This window comes from Pezoporus wallicus, unplaced genomic scaffold (assembly GCF_028554395.1).
Source record: "Pezoporus wallicus isolate ANWC-B61680 ecotype Strahan unplaced genomic scaffold, APGP_CSIRO_Pwel_v1 scaffold_7402, whole genome shotgun sequence".
NCBI classification, from domain to species: Eukaryota; Metazoa; Chordata; class Aves; order Psittaciformes; family Psittacidae; genus Pezoporus; species Pezoporus wallicus.
The window spans coordinates 3,370,660-3,398,615 of NW_026641037.1; the positions used below are offsets into that span (position 1 = coordinate 3,370,660).

Consider the following 27,956-nt stretch of genomic DNA (forward strand, 5'->3'; position numbering starts at 1 on the left):
TTTATGAAATGTACATTTTTAATTTAAATACTCAGTATACACTGCACATAATCTGCATGTTGCATTTATTAAATACATTAAAATCTGCAATGTAACAAAATGTTTCCTGCATACGAAATTCAAAACACCATTTTAAATGAACAAAAGATGGCTCACTTCATTTTTTTTTTAACAACTAGTGCGTAGCACACTAGCTCAGCTCCACCACCACCAGCTGTTCTTTTTTATTTGACATTGTTCACAGACTATTACATATTACAATAAGAGTGCTGGATAAAAACATGAGGTACGGAAGTGGTTCAAAGATTACAGGTCATGCAGATCATGCTAGACAGCAAAGAAAGTTGTGAATGAGAAAACACTAAATAAAAATACATAAAGAATGTGCATTATAAAATAAAAAAAAAAACAACAAAACAACTCAATTACACAGCTTTGCTTCTTTGGTTACAAAGTAGGTTGAACAATTTCACAGCTTTTTATTCCCACCCAAAAAAAAAAGGAAAAAAAAAAAGAAAAAAAGGAATTACACGAAATGTCAAAAAGCAGAGGAATCATGGCAATTTCTCCCTATTAGAAAGTAGAAACAGAAATGAGCAAAGTTTTCTTCATCAAAATAGCCCATCAATTATTTATTATATCACAATAACTGGTGACTACCTGTACAGATGCACTATGGTCTTCATACTTACACTCTATACAAAATTTACATTCAAGCTGGATCTTTACTACCGTAAATAAATACCAAAGGTAAATTGCCATTAGTGTTAGAAATATGCCAGGATTCTTTTGTTCAATTATTGCCTAAACATTTTATCTATTAAACGCAATCCCATCTATCATTTTATTGATACATACATTTATTAAAAAAATTAAAAAGTTCTGTGACATTGTTCATGTACATTATGAAAATAGCAGCCCTGTAATAAATAAAACAAATAAATGAACTACTAATGTAGGCAAATGTTACTTATATTGAAAGAACAGTGGCTCTGAAGATGAATTGTTACTTCTTACCAGACAGCAAGGCTCAAAGTAATCCATGGGACATGGAAACCTTGGAGAGCCACCAAAGCTCTTAAAGACCTCACTCCTGCACGCCAAGCAAATGCATTCTCTGCATTAGTAACTCCTTCTACGACTTCCCTTGTGCAATGATGACGTAACAGACACCAACTGCACTTCAGGACACACCAGTGAGGGACAGCTTTTATAGAATGATTGTCTAATACTGAAAAGGCCAAACACACAACAGAAGCATGGCTACTCGCTTTCATATAAAGTGGAAAGAACATCAGTGGCACACAAGGACAGACTGCTCTCGGACTTGTGTTTCAATGGAGGCGAGAAAGCTTTACGCTGAGGAGACATTCGGCTGCTGTGGAGGTTGCGTTGGCTGCGGAGGCTGTGCTATCACTGTTTGCGCTTGTGAAGTGCTACTAGGATTGGCCTGTTGGGTTGAAAGTTGGGATAACTGATCATTGTTTGAGAGAGATTTTAACAGTGCATTTTCTCGTTCAAGTAAAGAGTTTCTTTCAACTAATTCCTTTATTTGTTCCTTCAGGACTTCCACCTCTTCTCTTACAGCATACATTAAATGGCTTTTCACTAGATCCTGTGAAGAGTAAGTTAAGAGTTACACCAGGTGAAAGAATAGTTTCATTCCACTCCAACCCCAGGATTTACTATTTTATTAGTGTCACTGAAGTAAGCATAAGCTTAGAAAGCTAAAGCCCTGTCACTAAGAAGACATGAATAAATTAGTCTTCAAGATCAAATAACCCAGCCCTTTTATTCACTGTAAAGTGGCCCTTACATCAAAAGCTTTGTTTTCGGCATTCAGCATTAAGTTCTAGTCACCTTGGTTACACTGAAGACAGGGACTAGAATTATGTTCCAGCTACTCAGAGTGAAAACATCAGCTGTGAAGCTTTGACCTGGAGGGGGGAGTCTGTGTTACAGACTGAAGCACTGAGGTGTACAAGAAGGAGGAAGTAAGAAAACCTTTAAATCAGCAGAAGCAAAAAAATGGAACAGATGTAACCAAAGCTGAACAAAATGTCAAAGATGGGATAGCTTAAGTGACCATTAAGACAAACTAGTAATGAACTTCACTGAAGAGACTTAAACGCACTCTTAAGTTCAATCAGCTTGTTCACAGAAATTCGTAGGAAAATTAATTCAGGGACATTTTGGGGCCAACAGTAAAGGCAATCATGGTTTATGGGTATCCCATAGTTGAACCAAACATCTTTTTTTCAAATGATGGTTTCAGTTTCAGTCTGACCCAACTGAAAGGATGTTACAAACTCACAAAAAACATAATACAGCTGGAAACTTATGCTCGGCGACAAATCATTAATCCTATTAGAAATAACTTATTTTTTTACTTACCATTGCCTGTTCTATTTTGTTGTCAATGGCAACAACACTTGCACCAGATGCACTGTAAATATAAGCAGAAAACTTTGTAAGCGTTACTGTATCATTCAGTTAAAACTGTGCACCCACTGGCACCCGCAGGATTCCTTAGAACATGCTGTCACTGGAAGGCTAAAGCTTCAGATTCAAGAATTCAGTACACATTGAGGTGGGGACTGGGTAGGTGTCCCCCACTGTATTGCCCAGTACAGTTACAGCACTTAAGAGACACTGCTCCTTCAGTTTATTATTCCTCAAACTATGCTTATGACACCCATAACCAGAAAAATGCATTAGAATAAACAGTAAAGTAACTGCTTTGATTTCCTGCCTAATTATTCAGCTTTCTTCACTGGAGAAAACAGGGATTTCATGGGATATTCATGGGGTCCTTACCTCTAGTTTTATTTCTGCTAAATTCCTCTTATAAAGATTGTGGGGGAAAAAAAAAACAAAACAAACCTGTCATAATGTTTGTTCTCTACTTTTACTTGAAGACTACCTTCCATTTAAAAAGTTCCTGGCTCAGCCCTGTACTTCTGAGCAAGTGGCAGCAATCAATAGAAGAGTAAGACATGACTAAAGCCCTGAACTCCATGAGCAGATGGACTCGTTTTCAATGAATTCTCCCCAGATCACTTCCCACTTCTAAGAAAAGTACTGCAGTTTGCTGGTTACAGTTAGGGTCAGTCTTGATTTGAAGACATATTAACACTGGCCAGTCCAACAAAACATCTCAGTCATGAGTGCATATGTTGAACTACATCTTTAAATCCCAGGTTACTGAAATCCAGGCCTTGATGTATTTGGTCTGTTTTCAAGTCCCAGTACAGGAAAATAAGCCAGTTGTTCACATGTAGCTCTCAAGGTGGAATTTTGGGTGGGCCAGGGTGTCCCTGTGCTCTGGTAGATGCTGATCTCCAGGAGATGAGGAGGGGAGCTGTAGCTTTCCCCAGGAGGTCAGACAGGTCAGCCAACACTGCAGCAGAGGAATTCCCCCATGGCAGCCACAGAATGCTCCATCCATACACAGGTCCCATATGCTCCAAGTCTGCCCACCCACACTAGGTCTCAGTAGTCTGATTTTACTCCACAGCACCGTGTCTGACACAAGATGGCACTTCCAGGGCTATTTACCAGCCCCGTCAGTGATAACTACTGATAATGCTCCCCCAGTGATGGAAGTTGCTATCAGCAGTGTGCAGCTACGTTTAAAAAAGTGAACGTCCAGGAAAAATGCAAGGCTTCCAGTCATGCTTGGAAACTTGCCTCTCTGAAAATATGCAACATTCACCAAAACCAAGTGTTAAGAAAAAAAGCTACTTAAGGTTTTCTAAAATGAGTAATGGCGATATGTTCAGCAGTATTAGTTATATACGAGAAAGAAAGCTCGACTATTAGAAGAATGAGAGACTATTTAGACAAAGCCACCCTAACAAGACTCACAAGAATTGACAGTACCTAGCATCAAGCATTTGTAAGTGAGGGAATCAGCTTTTCAAACTGAGGAAGCAACAGCATCTGTTTCCAAACTGAACAAAGCTTGCAGTCTAAATCAGAAGTGCTAAGCACTCATTTCACAAGAAAACTGTTCCAGTATCTTGTTGTCTTCTAAGCCTTTATCAAGACGTATTTGTAGTAAAGCTCCTCAGATTAAAAACTATTTGTAACTCATTAAAAAGTTAAGTATTCCTTTCCACCTTGACTTAACATGTTTCAGATCTGAAAGTATCAAAAATGTCTGTGTTCAAGAGTCATCAAAATCCTCAAGACTGCTCCATGTCCCAGCCTTTCATGAACACCACCCTAAGTCAGGTGAGGCAGCTCTGAAGAGATAAAGGGGAGGAAAATTAAAGCTAACAGCAAATTTTGCAGTGGGATCTACTGCATTTTTACAGTGTAATGATACACCTTTTGTCGATACTCTTCTAATTAAATTTGAGACTGAGTTCTACTATTCCTATTTTGTAGTTAGATTCTTTAAAAACCAAAGCTCACCTACACAAAAGTTACGGCATTCCATCAGTTCCATACAAACACCTCTCAAGTGGAAGATAGGCAGTCTTCTCCTTGATCACCTGAAACACTCGTACCTGCACTGCATGCTGCAGAAGTACCTTTCCCATGCTGTACCCTGTGCTCCAAATTCTTGTCTGCCTTTTAACGGAGCACAGGGTTCACTATGTGGGTATAAGAACTGCCCCTCCCCATAAGTGTGATCTGAATGCAGTCAGAGAAGCTGTCGTCCTCCCACCCATATTTTGCACTTTATGTGACACTAATGGACAGTGCTGAAAGCCGTAAGTAGTTTATACACTAATCTGTTTCATTATTTTTGTTGTCCTTACCCCCAGAGCAGCTTGCACTCTTACTGGCACATGGAGTTGGGATTCCAGACCTGCTTCCTGCACAGACCTCCCTCCTGCACAGACCTCCATGCCCCGGCTCTGCATCTCCAGCAGGCAGAGCCCAGGACCATGCAGACTACCACCTGCCCAGGAAAAGATCTTCCCTAACAGAGTGGCCTCTAGTCCACCATCAGGATAAAACCACACCTAACCATTTCATTTCACTTTCTAAACGCATATGAGAATTAGGTATTATGCTAGAATAATTCCCAAATGATTCTGTCATTTCTTTGTTCATTTTATAGTGTTCTGCCCAGCAAACAGCTCCTGTGAAACATTCAGAAGCAGAGTACTCCAGTGCTAGCTGTTCTTATGGTACAAGACCACAAATGCTGCCAAGTCTTAAGATTTTTTTCAAATCCTTAGCTGTTTATATCAAATCCAGTTTGCGTAAAAATACTTTCTCCCATGGCTGTAGAATGAAATTTATAGATTCAATCCAGTCCTTACAAAAAAGCCAGGAGAAGAAAAGAAGCTATCTGTGAACTGAGTCTTTTTGGATGTCATAACTTGAAAGAGTTTGATACATTCTGTGGGTGATCCATCCACTGTGTATCCAACGCCTCAACCTGAAAGTTCTTGAGTTAGAAGTGGAAAGACACTATTTAAGTCTTACAAAAAAGACCAATTACTATGTTGTGCTTTTAGACAAAGTTGATTGCTCCACAAACTACACAAGTCTGACAATTATTGTCAAAGCTGTAATACGCGAACAAAAATCCACATTAAGATAGGCAGTTTCAAGGGATGCATTATGCATATAATATTTTTTTTTGTAACTGCAAACTTCCGACATACCCCCCCTCAAACTGAGCTTTTGTAGTCAACCAGCTACCATGTGTACACACAGTAATTGATGAGAACAATTCAGTCTGACTTGTAAATCCAAGTTAAGGTTAAAAAAAATGGAAGGCTCTGACCAAAAAGAAGTTATATTGCTGTACGAAGATCACTCTGAAGCCTGTTAAGTACAAGGCAAGATTTACAGTCAGTCAAATTGACAGAGTATCATGCACAGTTTACCATTTCCAGAGATGGATGGCAAACCCTATGTTTTCCTACTTACCAGTCACGCAAAACAATCTAGTCTGAGAAATCCTCATTTTGATTGTTTAAGAAACCCTAGTGGCTTAAAAATATTTTTTTTCACATTTTACTTTGAAAGACAAAGGAAAAAAAATAGATTTTAACTACTAATAACTCAGCTTATCCATAGCTCACAATCAGGTATGCAGCACTTGGAACAAAGTGGTTTTTATCAAATACTTACAGAATGCACCTCAGACTTCTTTATGGTGTATTTTAGATATATTTTTCCTATGCCCTACAACTCAAAAAACAGATCTGCAATTTTTTTGTTTCAAATGTCTATTCAAACAAACTGAGAGAAGTGTCCTGCACAATCATGTACATACAGATTAAGAAAATGGGAAGAGAACTTCTAAATCTAAGTGCATGTTATGCAATATATAGTAATCACACTTTCCACAATGAATCACATTTCTTCAAAGCTTTGGTATAATTCTGACTTCACTGCTGTAAAAATCTTTCCTGTGGAGACATGGCACTCAAGGAGTATGGCAAGATATTACTGGAAAGATGTTTCAGTAACATCAACAAGCTGTAACATCATTTGGTAGCTACTGCTTTAAATTCAAATTTACCAAAAAAGTCTGTATTTCGGGCAAACCCATCTAAAGTTCTATGGCACTATTACCGCCCAAAGGCAACCCAGGCACAGAAGAGCAGTCACCCAGACCCATGTGAATATGCCAAGAAGCCACTATTCCCCTTCATAATCTTCTCAGTAATGTGCCATATGAGAAGACAGACCCATGAAACTTGTGCTCTTAGCAACACTTATGTGAACCCTACGCAGAAAACATCTGTGGGCTTCCTGAAAACATATCAGTAACAACCAGTATTTCACTAATATTTACTGGCTTGATTATTACCAGCCCTGAAAAAAAAAAACAAAACCAAAAACAAAACCCCAAACAAGTGAAAAATAAACAAGTCCCCATTTTAATGGAATGATTTAGCAATCTTCTACTGTCTACTGCAATAGTGTGTGATTAGCTTTGCTGCCTTCAAATGGTCCCAAGAAATAGCTGATCATAGGAGAATAATTGACATTTGGTAGAAAAAAGTGAAGTTTCAGACGAAGATTTTCTATTATGTTTACACTAAAGTCTAACTCAAGCCCCTGAGGTTCACAACCTACTTCTGAAGGAGCTGCAAAATGTAATTAAGAGTCTACTGCCAGCAGACTTAAGATCCTTATGTTTCACAGCATGTTAACCCCCACATTTTGTGATGGGGAAACAAAGGGATTTTGAGGAAATTAAATGAGCTTATAGTATTCACAGCAGAGATTTCTCTTTCAAAAACTGAGGATCACAAAAAAAACCCCGAACAATTTTATAGTTATCGAAGTACTCAAGTCTGACAGCAGATCCCCACCTGCATCAGATGCCCCACTGCCTATGCAGCTTGGAGCTAGCAGGGTGCTGTCAGTCTCCTGCCCTGCTGCTGCCAGGACATGCACTGCTGGCAGAGCTGCACATCTGAGGTTCACCATACCTCGACCCTGAGAGGAGCTCCCCAGAATGGGCTTTACTGGCTGTGCCCTTGGAGGGCACCTTTATAAACCTCCATTAGGTTTCACTGGAAGATTACTGTTAAAAGCTTTTCAACTTCAGTCATCTAGTAAAGCAAAACCACCTAACATCATTATAAGAAAATCTAATCACTAGGGTATAAATACAAAACCTGCTAAACCACATCAAAGACTTCAGAATTTGGATGGAAAAGAATTTTAAAGTTTCTATCAGTCCTCATGAATTTGACTATGTTTTTACAAATACTTGTTTTTACCACAAACTGTTCTAACAGCAAAGAGGCAAGACTATTTTAAAGGAAGCCATTTATACTCTTCAACCTGAATTTAATGTTTTTCTATATCCCATGTCTCCAGTACTCGTTTCAGACATTGTATATAAACGTCGTATGTGTGAAGCCTTAATCACCAATCATCTGATTTTAGGGTTTGTTTGTTTGTCATCAGCTTACTCAAGAAATATTTTAAGTTAAGACCTGAAAATAGAGAAACAGATGAAGGCAAGACCTTAAAGTGAGCTTTTTCGTCTACATACCAAACTTGTGCTCAAAGACCTGAAATTAAATAGTGAAATCCTTGGAACCTAAATACCAACTCTGTCCCATAAATACAGGAAAGTGGCATCATCCAGAGCTTAAAGCAAAAATGCAAATTTGTCCAAGTTTCTGCTACAAAAGGAAGATGTGCTTTTGAAACTAATGCTAGCACTTCAGCAGTTAAAGAAAAAAAGCAGGATGCAATAGCATTTTCCAACCATCTGTGTTGGTATACAAATTGTATACAATTGTGTTGTATACAAATTGTTGCCAAGCAAACTTTAAAGGATTCAGTTAAGTTTTGCAAGTTGAAAAGGCTCTCAAGTCAAACACAGCCAGTATCAATACTTCAGTTGCTAAACAAAATTTATATTCTATAGTGGTTGTTAAGCAGAAGTATTGTGATAAGCCAGAGCATCACAAGGCATGAAGTCACATAATCACTAGGACTTCAACTTAATGCTGACAAAAAAAACCTTCAAAATCATAAAAATGCAGGAAACAGTTTGCAGCTGATGAATTAGTAATGCATCTCTGAGAAGTCATATCTGTGACAGATACGACTTTGTTACACTTCACTGCAGTTTCTCGCCATGAGTTCAATGCTAACTTAGTAGTTTTACTTTGCCATCATATCTTGCCACAGTTCATGTTTGCTCCCCATCTAGCTTTACTTAAGCAGAATGAAAGCAAGCCAGAAAGCTTCCTTTCCTGGCTTTGAGACCAAAAGAACTTTTAGCTTTGCCAAAATTGTGTTTAAATATAATATTTACACAACTTGTTTTCTGATACAGAACTCAATAACCACAATGCCAAAAAAGTTTCCTTTTTTTTGGAAAAGGAAGCTGCAAATATTTTAGTGATGGTCAGCTAGCAGCGCATTAAACTCTTTCAGCTTACACATTATGTATGATACATGCATAATGGAAGGAGGAAGGAAAAAATGTCATGTCATGTATTTTAGACTTATTTAGTATTAAAGTTCATTACAAAGACTTCACTTCCATGACTGCTTTTAGATCTTCAGGCTGCAGAAGCCCAGTGTGAAGTTCTAAACACAAGCAGCAGTTCTGTGCAAACAAAAACGACAAGAAACTTGCATAGAGCGAAGCTGTTCATGCATACTTCAGCATGTATGCATTCCATAGTTAAGTATTCATACCTATCCCAGAAGGTCTTTGACTCGCGTAACTTGTTGAAATGGAACGCTTGGTAGAATGCAGTTGACGGATTCCTATGAGATCCAAGAATCAAACAAACATATTGAAAATGGGTACGTAATAAAAATACTCTTATTCAACCTGCATTACAAAGCAAATTAGCTATCCAGACAGGTTAAATTTACAGACTTCACAGAATGCCTGAAGCACAGTTTAAAGACCTTACTGCTTCTATGGCTTTCCATTAAGGACGTCCTGATTCAAAAAGATAAAGTAATCCTCAAGCCCTATGGATCTTCATGCTATTTCAAGCTTCTACTGTAAAAAGACAACTGTAAAGCCATTGCCAAATATCTTATGTCATACTGGCAATCTTGTATAGGTAAGCTGTTTACGACTCTAATGATAAATTCAAAAGATACCTTTCACACTTTTTGTAATTCACAAAAAAAAATAATCTGCAAACAATACTCAGTATTTCTATTCTACTTTACACCCTACTTTATACACACACATTCTCCAAGGGAACCTAGAAGTCAGAGCTAAATATGCCACATACAAGCTATGACAGATTAAGTTGCAACTAAAAACCAAATCAAGTTAAAATTGAAAAGCGGAATCTAAAATATTCCTAATTCTGTAAGCGGTTGTCCATTATCCTCACATGTCCCCCTTTTTATATGCAACAGGGCAACTGTTGCTTGGAAGCACTTTGCCAGTCAGTCAGAACACGCTAGCTATTACCCTGGGTCTCACAAGCCTTCAGCACAGGCTCCAGTAACCTTGCTGCAAACTGGACAGCACAGCATAAATCCTGCCACCAGGGCCAAACCCCTGAGACAGCCTGACCTTCCTCATCCAGCATGCACTTGCCCCACAACTGGCAACATACCAAGAGTGCAATTTGAAGAACTTAATTCTCAAAAGTCTCACCTGAACACTTACCATTTACAAGATACTGGATTAAAGACAAAGTCAAAATTCTCTACTGCTAGTGGCTGTATGAGAGCTTAAAAACTTTTCTGAATACCATAGTTCATCCTTACATTGGTATAGTTATACCAGTCCTAGAGAAGGACACAATAACTTAGCTGAAACATCTTCAAAAAAGCTAGTATTAGTTCAAGTTCCTTTTAAATAGCTTTAAAATGAAATGTTTATGCCAATATTAGAAGCACAGGTGCCCATACCTTTTCTAAGTTTATGGCAAGTATACTTCTTAAAATTGTCTTCAAGACATTAACACTTTCATTTATGTACTACTGTATAGCTGAAATCACAGAACAAAAAATAATAAAATAAAATAAATCACAAAATACACAAGCCGTAACAAAACACTGCCTGAAGTAATCCGATTCCCATGGCACGCATATACCAGAAACCTTGCAAGAGTACCAGTATTTGTGCATTTGCAGTGATCAGGAATGAGTCGTTTGAAGTGCTTGTTACTCCCCCTTCCACCTTCACCACTCTATCCTTCAAAAAGACCAAAAAAAAACATTGCAAGTCTGGAATTTAGCTTAATACCTGCTACAGAAATTGTTTGACCAAACTCATTAATATACTCCTATGTTGGTACTATTTATGCATTTAGAAGCATTGCACACTTGAGTGACAACTAAATACAACTAATTATAGGAAGAGCAACACAATAGCTAAAGGACATCTGAGTGATGTAGGGTCTAACATATGCAAAGCAACTGGCATCTGCGGATCAAGAGAATGTTCCTTTGTGGAAGGGAAGGACAAGGCCCAAGCTCTTCTAATTCAGTTGTGAGGAGTATGTAAAATTCTCCTTCTCAGAAGGTGACTGTAAATAGAAAGTTATTCAAGTTCCAAGATAAATTTACTTGCAACATATAAAACCTTGTTGCTATTGTTAGGTATAAGAAGTTGTGGTTTATAACCACATGGCATGTATTTCATACTATCTATTTTTACACTGATACCCTATATGCTATATATTCTTGTGCTATTCTTAAGCAAGTATCTGGAAAGGTATGAAAGTTTTGCTCGTTTTGTACCCCACGTTGTTGAAACAGCTTTTGCATTACTTCAGACAGTTAAGAGAACATTTTTTACTAGATAGCTATATTTTAACAAGATGTTAACTGGGGGAAGAGAAAGGATGCTACCTAAACTGAAAAGCAGATCCACAGAGGTAACATGAACGATGCCTTATGTGCAGGTCTGAACTACTATGACTGAGTTTCAAACTGTTGAGATATCTATTTTTAACCACAAGCAGTAAAAGGTTTGAGAACTACTAAAAACTTCTTTCACTTTGCAGAACAATTGAGAAAACAGCTTACAGTAGTAGTATAACATGGCCTGCTGGGGCTGCATCATGACTGAAACAGCAGAAGTCCTTCTGACAATGCCCAAACTGAATGTAGGGACAGCCCAGACCAACAAAGCAGATTCCTCCATTGCCCTCCCAGCAGATGGCCAGGTCCCAGAGGTCAAGTCTCAGTTCCAGCTGATGGCAGACTGCCACAGGGGAGCAAAGAGTCAGCCAGAAAGGGGATGCCAAGCCAGGAAGTGAAAGCCCACCTCCTGTTCCACAGGAGGTATACCAGGTGCTTCCCCTCCTCCATCTCTGATAAGAGAGGAGAACAGGTATTTCCAAAGGACAGAGAGGCTTAATTCCAGTACCAGGGATTATGACAGGCAACTATCTTAGCACATTTAAACTGTATCTTGATTGGTAAAAACTGCCTCCATATCTCTTAAGAAGTCCTGCAACTCATACCGTATTTATTCCCTTTCAAAGCTCACAAATGTCAATACTCACAACACAGTCTGATGTTATGGTTTCTGACAACAGTTTTCCTGCAATGGAAATCTGATCTAAGGTCAGTTCTCAGAACACTTTCATAAGTTTTCCCTTTTAAAGGGAAATCTAAAACACATCCAAAGTCTCACCTCATATTCAAGTGTCCTCCCACTGCCATTAATCTGCATATGCCAAATACAAATTCTAGAGAGCTCTGCTTCACTAGAAACCACGCCCATGAAAGCTGGCAAATTTTCAAGTACACAGATAAATGCCTTTTAGTTTAAATAATGATACTCACTTTGGAAGTGATGAGTATCAGCTTGGCATGCAAAAGCTGCTGCACAGTTGCCTTTTTTCCATCTACTACCATTGAAGGAGGAATAGTAACATCATTGTTCACGATATAGCTGAAGCTGTGTTTCAGCCTTCAAACTACTGATCAACCTCAGCAATTAAGGGCAACAAGAAGAGGAAACTGTGAAGAATACCACACTTTTTACCCCAAGGTGGGAAAGTAAAAAATTCACACTAGACCACCTCAGACAGCTCTCTCTCTCTAAATATCACTATTATTTTCATTGACTTTGAGAACAGGAATGATGCAGAAGACTGAAAAGGCCTAAGTGCCTGTTTTTGAAGAACATGAAAGTATCTGATCAGACAACCTGTAATCGCTACTCGATGCCTCAGAGGAAAAACAAAGCAAAGCAGAACCACCTACTTGTTTTTACCTAGACAGCAGCAAGCTAACATGGATAGCCTTTCAGAAGCTTATCTCGGACAAGAATTCCTTCTGAGAAAAATTAATGGGCCTCATATAGAAAAAAAACACAAAAGATGTGATAAAGATTGTCATAAAATTACTAGCACTATTAATGCCATCTTGCATGACATTTTTATAAGAACATGGCTTATACAAAGCAGGTCCACTATGGATAACTACTCTGTACACATGGCTCTCCAATGGTTCAGTGGAAGAGTGGAAGGATGCCCCAAACAAAGCTCCCCAGGGGTCTCCTCCGAATGTCTTATGGGACACTTGAATCCATGACTTGGACAGTAGAGTACAGACTATCTTTCTACCTGCAGACGATCTGCAAGCACTCTGGACAGCAGGAATAGAATTCAGGAAGATCTTGCCCAATTGGAGCAATGGTCTGAAATAAAAAGGATGCAATTCAATAAGGATAAGCATTAAGTATTACACTCTGGTAGCAATAATCAGCTGCACAAGTACAAAACATGGAAAGAAGAGCTGACTGCAATTCCATAGAGGAGAATACAAACAGAAGTTAAAAATACAAACCTTGCAAAGGTGTCAAACTTGCAATACTCTTCTTACACAAGAGGTACGCATACTAACTGAAGTCTTGTTTTATTTGGCCTGAGTCCTTAACTTAGATTGTATGGTCATTTCTGGATACCAGCTCTCCAGAAGGATATGGGCCTACCCAGGTAAGACCACTATAAGGCATGTTCTATTCCATTATTTTTTTCCAATAATCACAATCACCAAGTAGGAGAATTTAGCATTTAAAATAGATGAAAGACAGACTTTACACAGTTTAAAGTATCTGTGAAGGGAAGAAAACTTGTTTTCATTCCTGTTATGTTTAAGTACAGCACAAACAGTGTGAGGTTTAATTGCAGCAAAGAAAGTTTAAACTATACACTAGAGTTGTTTTTCACACAAACAGCAAGGAATAGAAAAGACCTGTTAAAGAAGTGGTGGAATTTCCATATTACCATTCTAGAAGATAACAAACTGTCATTGCTCCAAAAGATTTCAGGCCCTAGCAAGAACTTTAAAGCAGAAGTCTGCCTTTGAATAGGATCAACTCTTACAGGAACTAAATCTAACTATGAAATAGAAAAGAAAGAAGAACTGGGACTGGGAATTGAACAGCAAGCACCCAGCTTCCTATCCTTCCCATAGAATGCTATAGGAGCCTGACAGTATATCTGTAAATAAAACTGTGTTCTTCAGCTGCATTTATCAAAGAAAAGATGCTAGTATGTCACTTTGTACATCTACATTATTTCTACAGTGCCAGAAGTGAACTAAAGTTTGAGAAATGTGACTTAAAACTAGCCTGAACACGAAGTCAGCAAACAAAAGTATGCTACATCAGAATTTTTATTTAAGTCAACAGACCTGACAGTAAGAACAGTCTGAGCTTACTTAAGACAACTATCAGCATATGTAGATGTATTTCACTGGAGTGATCAATAAGGAATGAAGACATTAAAAATAAAAATATATAGAGCATCAACTGCCTATTCTGATGTGCACTAAAGGACAAGAAATGAATCCCTCCTTAGCTTATAAAGTTTAGAAAAAAATTGGATGTGTAAGTACTCAGAAGCATTTCAAACCCAAGGCATCTTTTAGTTGTGTCTTACCGCACACCAATAAAGGGCTGTGCTTAACTAGGTTACTAGCTATGACCTGCAGTGGAAACTGATTACAGGTGGTCTCCAAATTGAAACACTTGGCACAGTTTATTTAAGATCAGAACAAGGGGTTTTGCAATCACTTTATCATAGCTTATCAAGAAACTCCCAGTAAAGTTTATGGCATTTCAAGAATACATTTATACTAGTAACAGCATTCCTTCTCCATCCCTCCTAAAAGCATTTTGCTTTTTTATTTATATCACCTTCTATTTAAAGCAACTGTAACTTCAAATCAGCTTTATTTCATAAGACTCCACCTACAGAGTAGGTTACTCTCAAAACAGTAACTGGAGTACAAAGCATTGCAGGAGAAACTTGACAATGACTAAACGTGGGGAAGTCAATGTGGAATTAAAAGAAAAAAAAAGAAGTCTCAATATTAAAGCTCTTAAGCTTTGGGTTTAACTACATATTCTGTTCTTATAGTTCCTTAAAGCCATTATACTTGAAATAAATGCAATGGAAAAAAAAAAACCAGCAAGAATTAGGTGCTGTTACATTCAGTTTTAGGTGCATTCTAGCTGCAGAGGACAGGAAAAGCTGACTCATTTAGCAGGCTCCATGACAGTTTTGAAACGGCAGCTCTCAATCACCATGCTGGACTTTAAAGGAGTTCACAGGCTACTTCTATATGAAAATATTGTAACACTGGAGAGAGAGCATATTGCATGTATCTGACCTTCACTTGAAAAATCAAGAGATACAGAAATTTAAGTGCTGAAAATCACCAAACTAGGACACACTTTGTAATTGTAATTTTCTAATTAATTTTGTAGTTTTGTAATTCAGGAAGAAGGAGATGAAAGAACACCCAAACGTACTACAAAATCATTAGCAAGACAGTATGAGCAGCACCAACATTCAGTTTCAGTCTGCTTTCAAACAAACTACATACTCACAACACAGAAACAATGAAAATCACCTTAAGGTAACTTTACTGAGAGAACTAAAGCAGCATACACTGCCTGGAACAAGGCACGGAAGTCTGACATCAGCTGCATCTCGAACTCCTGACATTCAGATTTCAAGTACCAGAAAAGAGTGAGCTAGACTTCGCTACAAGTTGCATCACCTTTCCATATCAATGATCAGAGCAGTAGCCCATACTTTCTTAGCCTTGTCCTCAAAAGAGGATTTTGGAAAATAATGTTATGCAGTAACTAGACATCTCTAAGGAGAACTGAATAAGAGATGACTGTCTCAAGTGCACAGCAGAGGCATTTCATTCATCACTTGCTTGCCCCGTCAAGATGTTGGCACCACATTTTCCCTGTTCTCGGGCTTCGCTCTCTAAAAAAAGACACCACTATCATTTTTTTTAGTCCCTATGAATACTAGGGAAAAAGAATAAAACTACTTCTACAAAAACTGGTAATAAGAATGCAGCATGGACAGAGCACGTTATATCAACATTAATAATGGTCAGACCAGAGGGATGCAGTGACTAACCCAAGTATTTAGGGAAGGACAGTTGGAAGCATCTCAAATGCTTCAGCCCACCCTGAACCAAGAGCAGTCATTGGTATCACCTGAGGAAAATCACCAGCCAACAACTTCTTCTCTTGTCCCAGCACTGAATAGTTGTAGAAGACACTTTTATACTTGACTGCATTTTAAAACATACTCAAAGCCTTTAACAGTCTTATACCAAGTTAGAGCAGAGGCACGATGCCATGTTATACCATTATGACAGACCTGAAGTGATACTGATTTGAGAGAAAAGGTTATGTGACTTCATTTTTTCATTGTCTGATAAAATAGCAGCAAGCTTTCTCCACACACCACGCCCCCCCCCCCAAGGATTTCAGTATTGACTGTGAAAATCTGGTCTAAAAACCCAAGAAGCATTTTGACAGAGTATTAAATTCAAGCTAATTTAACAGGTAATAATTTGGTATCAACAAATCTTCTGCAAGCAGAGTTCCTTGCTGAAAAATCAGCAGTTTCTTACACTATATATTCCAGAGAACAGATATTACAAAACGCTCTTCAGCACACATGTTGCATAAAGATTTGCTTTACAGAAGCTAACTAGCCTACATATTTCAGGTGGAGCTGCACCTTGTTATTTGTTAAAGTCTACCAAGTTTTGCTACCAGTAATTCAAAGCCTTCTCTGATTAACATCACTTTGAAGTTTCTGCATTTGAAGTCTCTGGGAGACACTACATCAGTAGAGTGCAGGAACATGAAAAATGAGACACTTCCCTTGGTTTTACTACCTTTTCTGAAAGCCTAAGTCCAAGTTTCTATAAAGAAATTAAGTTTATGTATACTAGCAAAAATTAATGAGGCCAGTAAGGATATCATGCTTCCTGTTCACAAAGCCTTGGATGGATAAAACAGTGGTACCTTGCCTAAGATGTAAATAACATCAGTCAGTAATAATTTCATTAATTAATTAAAATAAAATTAGCTGTGTTAGGTAATAATCACTCAGTATTTCTGAAGATGCTTTGCTGAAGAGTTCAAATAGTGAATTCTGATATAAGTATTTGATACTAATTATGGATAGAAGAATGCAGGTGCTTATCTTCTGAATCTCTCCTTACTTCTGAGTTCAACAGCTGTAACTCAAAACTCTAATGTCAAATCCTCTTGGGTCCAGAAAACTGGCCCCCAAACCTCAGTAGTCCTGTACAGTAGACAATCCTGTAATCATAACAACTTTAAGGTCATTCAGGACTCGCTGATGATCTTTCTCATCCTCTACATACCATCCTCCCACTTTCCAAAGCCAGACTCTGTGAATCCTTAGTTCACTCTTGACTAGTACTTCTGTTCCAACCAGGCAACCAATGCTCTTGCTCTCTTCCACCCCACAGACAGCATCATCACACACACACTTACTAAAATAATACATGCTAATAAAGCAAGGCTGTTTTGTGAAGGCTGTCATGACTGTCAGTCAGGCTGAATTTTAATTACATAATATTACAGACTGTGTAAGGACTGATCTGAGTGATTCTGTTCTCAAATCAAAACATGGAAGAAGCGTAAAATTTCACATACTAATGACTTCTCACTGGTTGAGGTTAAACTTCAGTTCTTGTAGGCAGGGGATACAAGACAATGTAGTTCATGTGATGTTTCAAGGAAAAAAAACAAAACACAGTAGACCACATCTTCAAAGAGAAACAACTATAGATTAGAAGTTGATAAACTTAATGGCTATGGAGAAAGTCTTTTGCTTGACCCAGTCAGAGATTCTTACCAGTATTAAGAAGATTTCAAGAAAAGCCACAGAAAGGCCCATCAGTATCATCCATGTTCTGATGAACTGAGACGAGTTTAAAAAAAAACAAAAAACACCAGACCTCTTGAAAACAACTTACATGGTCTCAATAAACATCTTGAACTTCACCTCACAACCTATGGCAGTCCTTCAGCATGCATTGTAATTTACTACTTAATACTACTATGCCGTATTATTCTTTTGCAAATTATCCCATTCAAGAGAGAAAGCTTGGAATGCATTTGAAAAGAAGACCCTAATATGCTGCATGAAAGAAGGCAGTAAAAAAAGAGCATAAATTCCTTATTTCTGAATTTAAAAGATCCACATTTGCTCGTATTGCATTATATGTACAAAAATCTGGAAGGGACGTCAAAATTGTTAAAAGTATTGACTTTTACACAACTTGACTGGTAAAGAAAAAGACATTTATTCGTATCTATGAACATGCTATCGTACAGGATTAGGCTTCTACTGCCTGTTCTGCCCACAACGCTAGACTTCTCCAAACCTGATGATGAAAGGGAAAGCTGCTCATGATTATTCGTGAAAGTGGCCTTGCACAGTAGAACAGCTGGCTTGAGTATTCATCTTCAAAGAAACAGCCCAAAAATCAGATTTTCCCTCCCCCCCCCCCCCCAAGTTGCCATACAGAAGTTTCAGATGTTTCAGTCTATAACTACAACTGGTTCCTGGTTGTTGAAAGCAAAGTATTTTGATATTTGTAGAGCAAAAAAGCAAGTGGAAAAAAAAGATTCAAACAGACTGAGCCAAACCACACCTGTCCTTACTTATGTAATATTGGTCAAGAAAGCATCTATTAGCTAACATTTTAGATTACATACTTAGGTTTTAGAAAAGATATCAGAACCTAGACCATGTACAGCATGGTTTATTACACTGCATAAGTGTATTTGTCTGCCTTTCCACATCATTTACAAGTTCATTATGACTCTCCAAGTTTCAGGCCAGCCTGCACTCAGCTGACCTTCTAACTATAGCACCGTCAGTATCAGAGCTTACTGCTTGGCTTAAAGAAAGTGTATTTTTAAAAAGGCATTTGTAGGGATGGTCAAGGAATTTATGATCTTTGCCCCCACTGAACAGTGTTCTACATACGACACAATTCCAGGAGTTGTCATCTACACCCCTACAAAAATAGCTGAAATAACTCGACAGAGAAGCAAGTTTTTTTTAGCCCTCATTTTTGATCACCTCATCCTCCAATAAACCAGACAAGTTAATCCTGCTCTAGACAGACACAAAATCTTCAGATACTGGGTCTGGTCAGTTACCTCCTTTCTTTCTATGCTACACTTCTGCATTGCTATGTCACATATATACCACATTCATTCCCTCCCAGAAATCAAAGTATCGGGACTGTGTCCTTGCTGCAAAGCAAGGCAAAGTTAAATGGGATCCTGGGCTGCCTTAGGCAAAGCATGGCCAGCAGTCTGAGGAGGCGATCCTTCCCCTCCACTGAGCACTCGTGAGGCATCACCTGGAAGATGCTGGGCTCCCCAGTACAAGAAACACATGGACATACTGGAGAGAGTCTAACAAAAGGCCATAAGGATGATGAAGGGTCAAGAAAGCATCTGTTCTATAAGGAAAGCCTGAGAAAGCTGGGACTGTTCAGCCTGGGGAAGAGAAGGCTCAGGGCGATCTCACTGATACATATAAGTACCTGAAGGGAGGGCATAAAGAAAATGGAGCCAGGCTCTTTCCAGTGGTGCCCAGTGACAGGTCCAGAATCCACGGGCACAAACTGACATACAGGAGGTTCCCTCTGAACATCAGGAAATACTGCCACTGTGAGGGTAACTGAGCACTGGCATACAATGCTATTCAGAAGCCATCTGGACATGGTCCTGAGCAAGTATTTCTAGATAACCCTGATGAACAGCGGGGGCTGGACCACATGACCTCCAGAGGTCCCTTGCAACCTCAACCAGTCTGCAACTCTGACTGGTGTCTGCTATTGACATAGACGCCGATTTCAGTTTGTAATCTTTAATGAGTGCTAAACAAATATCATAGCTGCCGTTGACAGACAGCTGATACTTCTCTATGGTACTAATTAATACTTCTACCTTCTCTCTGCACTGTTAAAAGCATTCAAGCAAGCTGTCACAATACAAATGCATTACTTTTAGCTTCTATCAAAGAATATATACAAAAAACTTGGAATAATATTATCATGCAAAATAAAACATGACAAGCATCCAGCAGTCCATATGGCTAAATAACTTACCTGCTCAGCATGAGTAAAAATAGATTATTCTACAGTACAAAAAATTCACCAGCTCTCAATACACATCTGTATTTATGTAGCATGAAGTTTAAAGCTGGAGTCGTTTTCAAGAGAAGGAATGAAGATACAACCTTACACTGCACTTCAAGTGACCTTTTATGTCTGGAGAACCTTCTCAGAAGACAGTAGCTTTAGCAGTTGCTATAAATACTTCTATCTTTAAACTTTGTCAAAAATAGGAATAAAAGCAGAAACCTGTGGCTGACAATCTAGATTTATCTACCAGAACTGAACCAGCTGTACCTTACCAGGAGTCGTCTCACAGAAGTTTCTTATGGAATCTTTGCTGACACACAGAAAACACAAACAAGGTTTGCACTTTCCATGAGCTACAGAAGCTGCTAGTCACCAGCTTTACAACTGACAAAACTAATATATGGCCTCAGCATGCAACAGGACAATACTGAAATACCTATTTCAATAGGGAACAATTACTTTTCACTATGTCACCTGAAGTTATAAAATATTATCAGTAACTCCTGTAAAAAAAAGCACAGCCTGAGACAAATTTCAGCTCTTTAGTAGTTTGACAGTCCTGCCTGCTCAAAAGAACTAAATACTCTTAAGATTCAGCTTTTAACAAGTATAAAAACCTTCCATGAAACATATGCTGTTATTTCTACCATACAAGACAGCATTCAGAAATGAGCTGACTATGAAACACTTGCACTCTTCTATAGGGAAGCAGAGAAAAAAATTAACCCACAGCAGCTGAGCAGAACTTAGGAGTTCGAGGTACAGAGAACCATTTATGTCAGAGTTGGTACACTACTGTCTTTAAAACAAATTGCACCGTTTCACTTTTTGAATTAATTTCAATATTTTCCCCCTTTCCTCCTTATAGTAACTATCTCATCTGAAACACAGCTCATTAATTTTAAGCATGTATTGATTCCTCCTTTACAAAGGCACTTGAAAGTTTAAACTGGGAAACAGCGCTGGGAAGCCACATTTTCTTTTTAGGTGTCTCAGAACACTCAAGAACTGACTGTATGGCAAGACAGTTTTTCCATAATCTAGAATCTGGTGTGGTGTTTTTGGTACATCAGGAGTTACCTTATGTAATTTTTGTTACAGAAAGGACAGCCATAAAAGGACGTAACGAACTGCAGTTTTGTTTGCATTAACCTCATTTAGCTGTCGCCAACTGTAATGTTCACCTCAGCTATTCTATCTAAAATATTTTTCAAATGCTGCAGTCTTGCTGTCAAACTGAAGGCACTCATGACTGTAGCATGTCTATCCTCTTTTCATTTCCACCTGCTTCTACAAACTCTTGCAAACACAATCCTTCAGGAGAACTTTAAACATTCAAGTTTGCAGCTGCAGTAGAACTCAAACTTCTAGTAAGTTTATAAGCAAAGTGAAGCAAGGGACAGTATTCAGTAATAACTTAACTGAAGTATTGCTTACTAGTTCGTTATTTGCAGGATGCTTTCTTTTTTCTTTACAAGTACAATAAAACATGCATCTAAACCCTTACCGAAGTTGTATTAATGCCCATGCTCAGTTACGAACATGGTCTGAAAAGCTCAGTTTTATCAACAGTTAGTACACTATACAAATACATGATTTAGCTGAGCGGAGAGATATATGCTGTGAAGAAGTCTGCACAATCAGGTTTTCAGCAGTTTAAGCTGCTGCAGTTGACAGTTCACAATTGCAGCCATTCATTAGCGTTCCTGGAATACAGCCTGCACAGTTCAAGCTGGTCAGCTATCTCTGGAAAATGATCTATACTCTGTTCCTTTTCCAACATGCCTAGTAATATTTTGCCCCAAAAGTCTGCCAAACGTGTAGGAGGTTTGAACAAGCTTTCTCAGTAACATTCTTTTAACAGAGGCAACATATTTATTTTTCCCCAAGAGCCAAAATAAAGTTATTAAGCCAGCTGGAATATTATGCTTGTCAACTACAAGTTTGTGTATCCATGGGCATAAATGTGGGTAGAGAAACTGACATACACTGCTCCTAAAATCCTCTCAGGTACTTTAACTGCCCTCCAGCCAAACCAACCAGTACTGCTGCTGAAGCCCAGCAAATAAAGAGTCAGGGCAATTCTGAGATCCAGTTCTTCATGCGTTTTTATAGTATTTGTCAGACTCCAAATTTAAAGTGGACTGCGATATCCACATCTGCTTCAGTAAGAGTACTATTTCCTCTATCCTTGAATACTGTTGCAGTTTATTCTACCTGTAGCCACATTTAGAGAGGAAAAGAAAATAAAACTGTTATCCTGCAGATCTTTCATAACTTCCAAAGCAATGGAAGGAACCACAGTTTTGTCTAGACCAGTGTAAAAGTGGATTCGATTAGCAAAACGGGAAATTAAAGATCTTCAAGCAAGGTCTTGAAAAAAATCTAAAACAAAAAAAAAAACAAAAAACAAACCAACCAGTTGTACATCTACAGATATACAGAACTATGGCTTTATCAACTTACACCTCCACCTCTAGCTCAAGAGTTTTATTTAAAACAGCAGACCCCAAGACAGGAAAGACGGGAACTGACCAGCTTTTTCTATATCAGACCTCTCTGCCTCACACTTACTCATTTTCTCACATTCTGTTTTCAAAGAATTCCCATCCTAAATTATTTTACCTTCAGAACAGCTCCTCTCCATATTACAAACAGTGAATGACTTACTAGATAAAGCTAAGCTATTTCGAGCTATACAGTATTCCTTGATGAATCACTGTTTCAGAGGATGACTATAGAAGAATGATCTATAGAAGTTTGTCAAGCTTCAAGTAAGTACAAACATTTAAATATAATTGAAAGCATCAGAAAAAATGCAGATACCTGCCTACACGTTGACCCCCCCTCTTCCTGGGTATGTTACACATTAATATTGAGATAAAAGAGAAAAAAGCATTTCCCACAAATTTCCAGCTCTCACGATCACAAAGTAAATTCTCTCAACAAACCCAAGCATTAACTTCCTGAACCTGCAGGCAGCCTGGAACCGTGACTCATAATGCGTGAACTCCCTTTGCGTCCTATTAGTTTTATCAGAGTATCAACTTCAAGTCTTTTAATGACACTTGAAGGTCTTCATTAACTATTTCACCATGGATTTCAGTAGATAAAGTAGCTGGGCATAGGCCCACAGGAGTAATGGTGCAATTTAAATGGTTGGAAAGAGGAAAAAAGCAGGAGCAAGAATGTAACAGCAGACAAGCAGGAGACGGTTTTATAGTAAAGCCTTCCCAGCAAGTAGAGCAAATAAAAACAAAGTGGCAAAACAGCCTTAAAAAGCTGCTAGGTTTTTATTTTCTCCTTTCTCTGTCTGAAACCAGTGAAAGTCAGGCTACTGTTTGAGGGGAGTAAAGATTAAACTTAGATCTACTAGCTCTGCATGGATCTACTTAGTATGAAGCCTAGGGCTGTTTAAACCCAGGAGAGACTTTCAAATACCATACAGCCCCTTGTTTCATGTACCACTGCAGCAAACAACAAGGTTTTATCACCCAATGCAGAAGCAAACAACTGAGAAATACACATTTCTTTCCAGATAACCACAGTTTAGTTTCTCTACTTATTATTATAATGTGGCATGCCAAAAAAGCACTCTACTTCCAGAGTCCGTTCTTATTTCTTACTTGCAGTTCTCAGAGTCAAGTTTCTGAAAAGGTTTCTTTAGAAATGAATGTGCGAAGCAATGTTGCAAGGCGGCTCAAGTTCAAAGACAAAACTACGTAAGTAACTTTAAAAATCACTTGTTTGGGCTAAAAGTACCAAGAACTGTCTCACTGGTGTGCATCACAGTGAACAGCCTACAGGTTTGAATAAGTAGGGCAAGTTTTTCCTTGTTATTATATCAAGTGATTAATTCGTCTCAGATAATAATTTGTTACTAGAATTTACATAAAAATGAAGTATTAGAAGACATACAAAAGGAATGTAAAATACATTGGTCTCTTTCTGACTCCTTAATCATCAGAATGATTAAACACAAGACAAATCTTAGAATATCTTTAAGGTCCCTTCCAACCCAAACCATTCTGTAATTCTATGAAACCATCTTCTGATAATACACTGAACTGTGAAAAAACTTTATCAGCTTGAAATCAAACCTTACTCGCACAAGGAAGAGCCTGTCAGCTGCGTCAGCAATCCTCTTAAGGAAGGCACAACTGCTAAAATATTGTAACTGTTTAGCTTTTAAGTCCTTTACTGCTTTAACCAGACCTAGCGCAACTCTCCACAACACGGCTTTTGCATTAGTCAGCATTAGCCAAAAGCTCTGGTGTGCACAAGGCCCGCATTACTGCAGATTTAACTCTCCAAATGCTAACCTGTCTTGAACGTACCTTCTCCATCTACTCACCCTGACCTCACACATGCAGCTGCTTTACTAAAAGGCACTCCAACCATCACTGACTCTGTAATCTCAAAGCCTTGTATTCTCTCAAGGCAAGGGAAGACTTTCAGGATAATTCATCAGACTTTCCCATAACTGTGTTACACCTACTTTTAAAAATACAAATACATATAACCCACATGTATTTCATTCCTCCAAACTACTGTAGTCCTAACAGTAAATATTAACGACATTAATTCACTGCTCCAACACTGCTTTCCCTGAAAGTCTTCTCTGAAAGAAGTCAATTAAGAGGAGTTTTGGCCATCATACTACCCTTCAGAGCAGTCTGAGAAGTCTATAGGAATAAAACTCACATCCGTGCTTCCTCTTTCAGGCCCTTTGATGAGCCTGCTCATACTACACACTCTGTTACAACTAATTGTTCCAAATTACTTTCCTACAAAGAAAACTCATTGTAAGATTGTATTTTCCAAGGTGCAGGTATCTTTGCCCAAGTAAGTTCTTGACATTCTTTTTCAGCGTAAAAGAACCATTATCAGAAGAGCTTTCACTGTGTAAGGGGCACACAAATTCACATCCAGATGCAACTACTTTACTAACTGGTACTATGAAGTGCAAACTCAACAGCAGGATAAAAAAAAAAAAAAAAAAAAAAAAAAATCAATAATCTGTTATAAGCTGTTGAAGTTACGCATCTGTTATAGATCTGTTAAAAGTTTTCCAAAATTCCTCACCCAATGGCCCCAAGATAGCACTAAGCTTCTATTCTTAACACCACCACAATACAGTGGTGTCAATAAACTCATTTTAACCTGGCTGTCATTTGAGTGTTTTACAATGTGTTCAGGGGAAAGGAGCAGAATCCCTTGCATACTGAGCAACTGGGTGCAGAAGGAGTTTTCAGTCTTTGATTTGGAAGAGGAGCATTACACATGCATTAAGCAGCTTCCAGGGTACTTTCTGCTTTGTGATAAAAGTAATCACATTCACAGCATAAGAACAAATACAGTCCACCACTTGCTTAAACACTTTGCTATGTCCTCCTAAGGAAAAAAAAAAAAGTAGTCAAGGTAAATTTCATTACAACTTCCTGAAAATATGAACTCACAAAAAAAACACCTGAAAGGAACTTGAAAGTCAATTTTTTATCCCCCTTCAGAAAAGCTATTTTTATGGCATTATAAAATAATTCATACCTGTCTTCATCACCATCAACAGGAATAGATATGCCAAACACAGAGCTGGCAAGACTGTTCATAGGAGTACTTGCAGGTAACTGAAGTGGATTTGCTAGAGTGTCTGGAATGGGAGGCTTCACAAGAGGTTTATTTTCAGCTATAAGAGAAAGTGGTGGCTGAGGTAGGGGTTCCGATTTTCTTCTAGACTCATCAATCTGGCCTACTAAGGACTGAGCTTGGGTCTGAAACTGTCCAAGGTTTGACTGTGGCAGATTTGCAGGTACATTAGGAGTGCCTTGCATTAACGAGTGTCCGACGTGCTGCGGCTGGACAACACCGGTACTTCTGCTGACAGAAGTGTGGCTCGTCAGCTGGGACTGGACTAGCGTAACAGGGACATTTGGCATAGTAACAGAAATGGTGGTAGATGCAGTAGGCACACTTGTACCAGACACAACCGCAGGCACGTTCTGAACTCCGGAGACCACAGCATGGGGAGCACCAGGCATTCCGGACACTTGGCTGCTTCCACCCATTTGATGCTGAGTCACAGATTTCTGTTGCACAACCCCTGCATGTCCAATGCCTTGCTGCACCACACCTCCTGGTTGTGGAACGGCAGGCTGACTAGCCTGCGTCTGGCCACTCTGTATTAATCCTGATCCCTGTCCAACTGCTTCACCAGGTTGCGCTGACACCCCCATCACTGGTGCTCCCACAGGTGAGGGGTTTTGGCCGGTCACCTGCCCCACAGGAAGGCTGGAAGCCACAGTATTTGGAACAGAGCCCGTAGTAGCCTGTTGAATAGCTCCTTGAGACTGCATAATTGTCATGTGCTGCATGTATTCAGTCTGACCAGAAGGCTGTGTCGGCAGTAGATGAACTGGTGGAATCTGGGACTGAGAGTAAGCAAATTGTTGCGGTTGAGTCACTGGTATGCTTGCCTGCTGCACCTGCTGCTGTGCCACAGGAATGCTTGGCTGGCCTATTGTCACATTTGGAGGTGCCATGCCTTTCCCATTGGGTCCAGCCTGTGCAACACCCTGTGTATTTACCTGTGGCTGTGACTGCTGTGGCACCATCATTTGCTGATTTGCTACTGATGCCCCAGAAAACATAGGCTGAGCAGTACTTTGAGGTACGGCCCCACCTATGGGTTGTTGCGGCTGCTGTTGTTGCCCAATGACAAAATTAGGTTGCTGTAGAGAGGACTGGCTCATTTTCTCTGTCTGGATGAGCTGTGACACAGCAGTCAAGGAACTGTCAGCTACAGAATCAGGGCCATAGGCCGATGCTGGCACAGCTGAGACCACGACAGAACCTCCTGTGGCACCAAGGCCACTGTCCCTCTCTTGAGTGGCCTGCTCGAAGGTGCTGCTGTGCCTAATGCAATCTCCAGTCCTGCCCAGAACACCACCACCATCCGAGTCCCGGTCATAATACTCCATACACGTCCATCGTCCTCGCCTGTAGGGCTCCCCTGTACCATGGTCCAGCTTGATCACCCTGAAGCGTGAGCTGCATGCAGCAGCCACTGTCTGAGACATTGTCCCAGGAACGGCTGATGCAGAAGGCCCTGTGGAGGGCAAGGCAGTTTGAGCACTGCTGGCTCCTGCCATGGCAGCGCCAGGAACGGCAGCTGACAGGGGCACAGCAGAGCTCTTGGGCACAGCCCCTCCATTGGGAGCCACAGGCACAGCCGCAGCTACCCCACCAGCAGCCACAGCCAGCTGCCCATCCAAAAGGAGATTGGGAGAGACAGTGCCAGGAGTTTCGGCCTCGCCCACGTTGTTGAGAGTCTCTTCGGAGGAGCTCCGCTCACACACATCCTCAGGGCCGTAATCCGTGGCTCGGGAAACATCAAAGATTTCAGAAGACACGTCCTCAGTGCGGGACTCATCCGGGTCGTCCAGGCTCTCAGTGTCCTCGGTGATGCTGCTGGCCACCTGAGCCGTGGTCACGCTGGTGATCTGGAAGCAGCTCTTCTTTTTGGCTGGCATCTTGGACATGTTTCCTCCGCGGGGAGGGGCTCCACCGGCTGGGGCAAGGCGAGTGCGTTACTGGGGCGGGCTGTCACGGCGTGCCGACCGGGCCCCCGGCACTACCGCACATCCTCCGGCTGCTTCCTGCGACAGGCGGGCGGGCCGCGGCACTCGGTTGGGCGCTTGCTTAGCGCCGCTGCGTAGTCCTGGACTAAGGCTGGCGGGCGTCCGTGCGCGCTACAAAGGGAGAGTCCGATCTCCTCAAGCCAGGGCCGCCGGAGCTCGGTCCTCCGGAGGCGAAGGTGACCGTACCTCAGCCTTCATCGCTCCCGGGGAATGGCAGTAGCTCCGGTACAATAGGAAGTTACTTCAGAAACTCCTCTAATTATTAAAATAATCGTATTTTCCAGCCGGAATTTATTTACAGCCCATTTCTAGTCATGCTTTTATATTAATAAAGGCAACCAATTCCTAGCTATTTCTCGTCATTCCCGTTATCATTCTCACAGGCCGACTCGCATCATCTGCATTTTGAATCGG

General features: G+C 39.8%; 1 protein-coding gene across 7 annotated transcripts; it reads right to left on the reverse strand.

Annotated features, from left to right (window-relative positions):
• TSC22D2 (TSC22 domain family member 2) lies at nt 1-27,583 on the reverse strand. 7 transcript variants are annotated; one of them, XM_057421630.1, is made up of 5 exons: nt 25,453-27,583; nt 13,008-13,081; nt 9,148-9,219; nt 2,395-2,446; nt 1,477-1,615 (listed from the first exon to the last, which is right to left on the reverse strand). In XM_057421630.1, exons 1-4 carry the CDS (start codon nt 27,441-27,443, stop codon nt 2,406-2,408), a joined length of 2,178 nt encoding a protein of 725 aa, XP_057277613.1. In that variant the 5' UTR covers nt 27,444-27,583; the 3' UTR covers nt 1,477-1,615; nt 2,395-2,405. The 7 variants fall into 7 exon arrangements, 6 of the variants coding, with proteins under 6 accessions (XP_057277611.1, XP_057277612.1, XP_057277613.1 ...); XR_008973805.1 differs by having other exon boundaries at nt 1,575-1,615; nt 9,111-9,219; XM_057421628.1 differs by lacking the exon at nt 13,008-13,081 and having other exon boundaries at nt 1-1,615.
• Between the last annotated feature and the right edge of the window lie 373 nt (nt 27,584-27,956).

What these genes read in the sequence shown, in the direction of transcription:
- TSC22D2 (XM_057421628.1), bottom strand. Translation starts at nt 27,443, where the DNA reads ATGTCCAAGATGCCAGCCAAAAAGAAGAGCTGCTTCCAGATCACCAGC. An exon ending in TCAAAGACCTTCTGGGATAG is followed by an intron (nt 2,447 to 9,147) that starts GTATGAATACTT and finishes TTATATTTACAG; the next exon opens with TGCATCTGGTGCAAGTGTTG. An exon ending in ACAAAATAGAACAGGCAATG is followed by an intron (nt 1,616 to 2,394) that starts GTAAGTAAAAAA and finishes TACTCTTCACAG; the next exon opens with GATCTAGTGAAAAGCCATTT.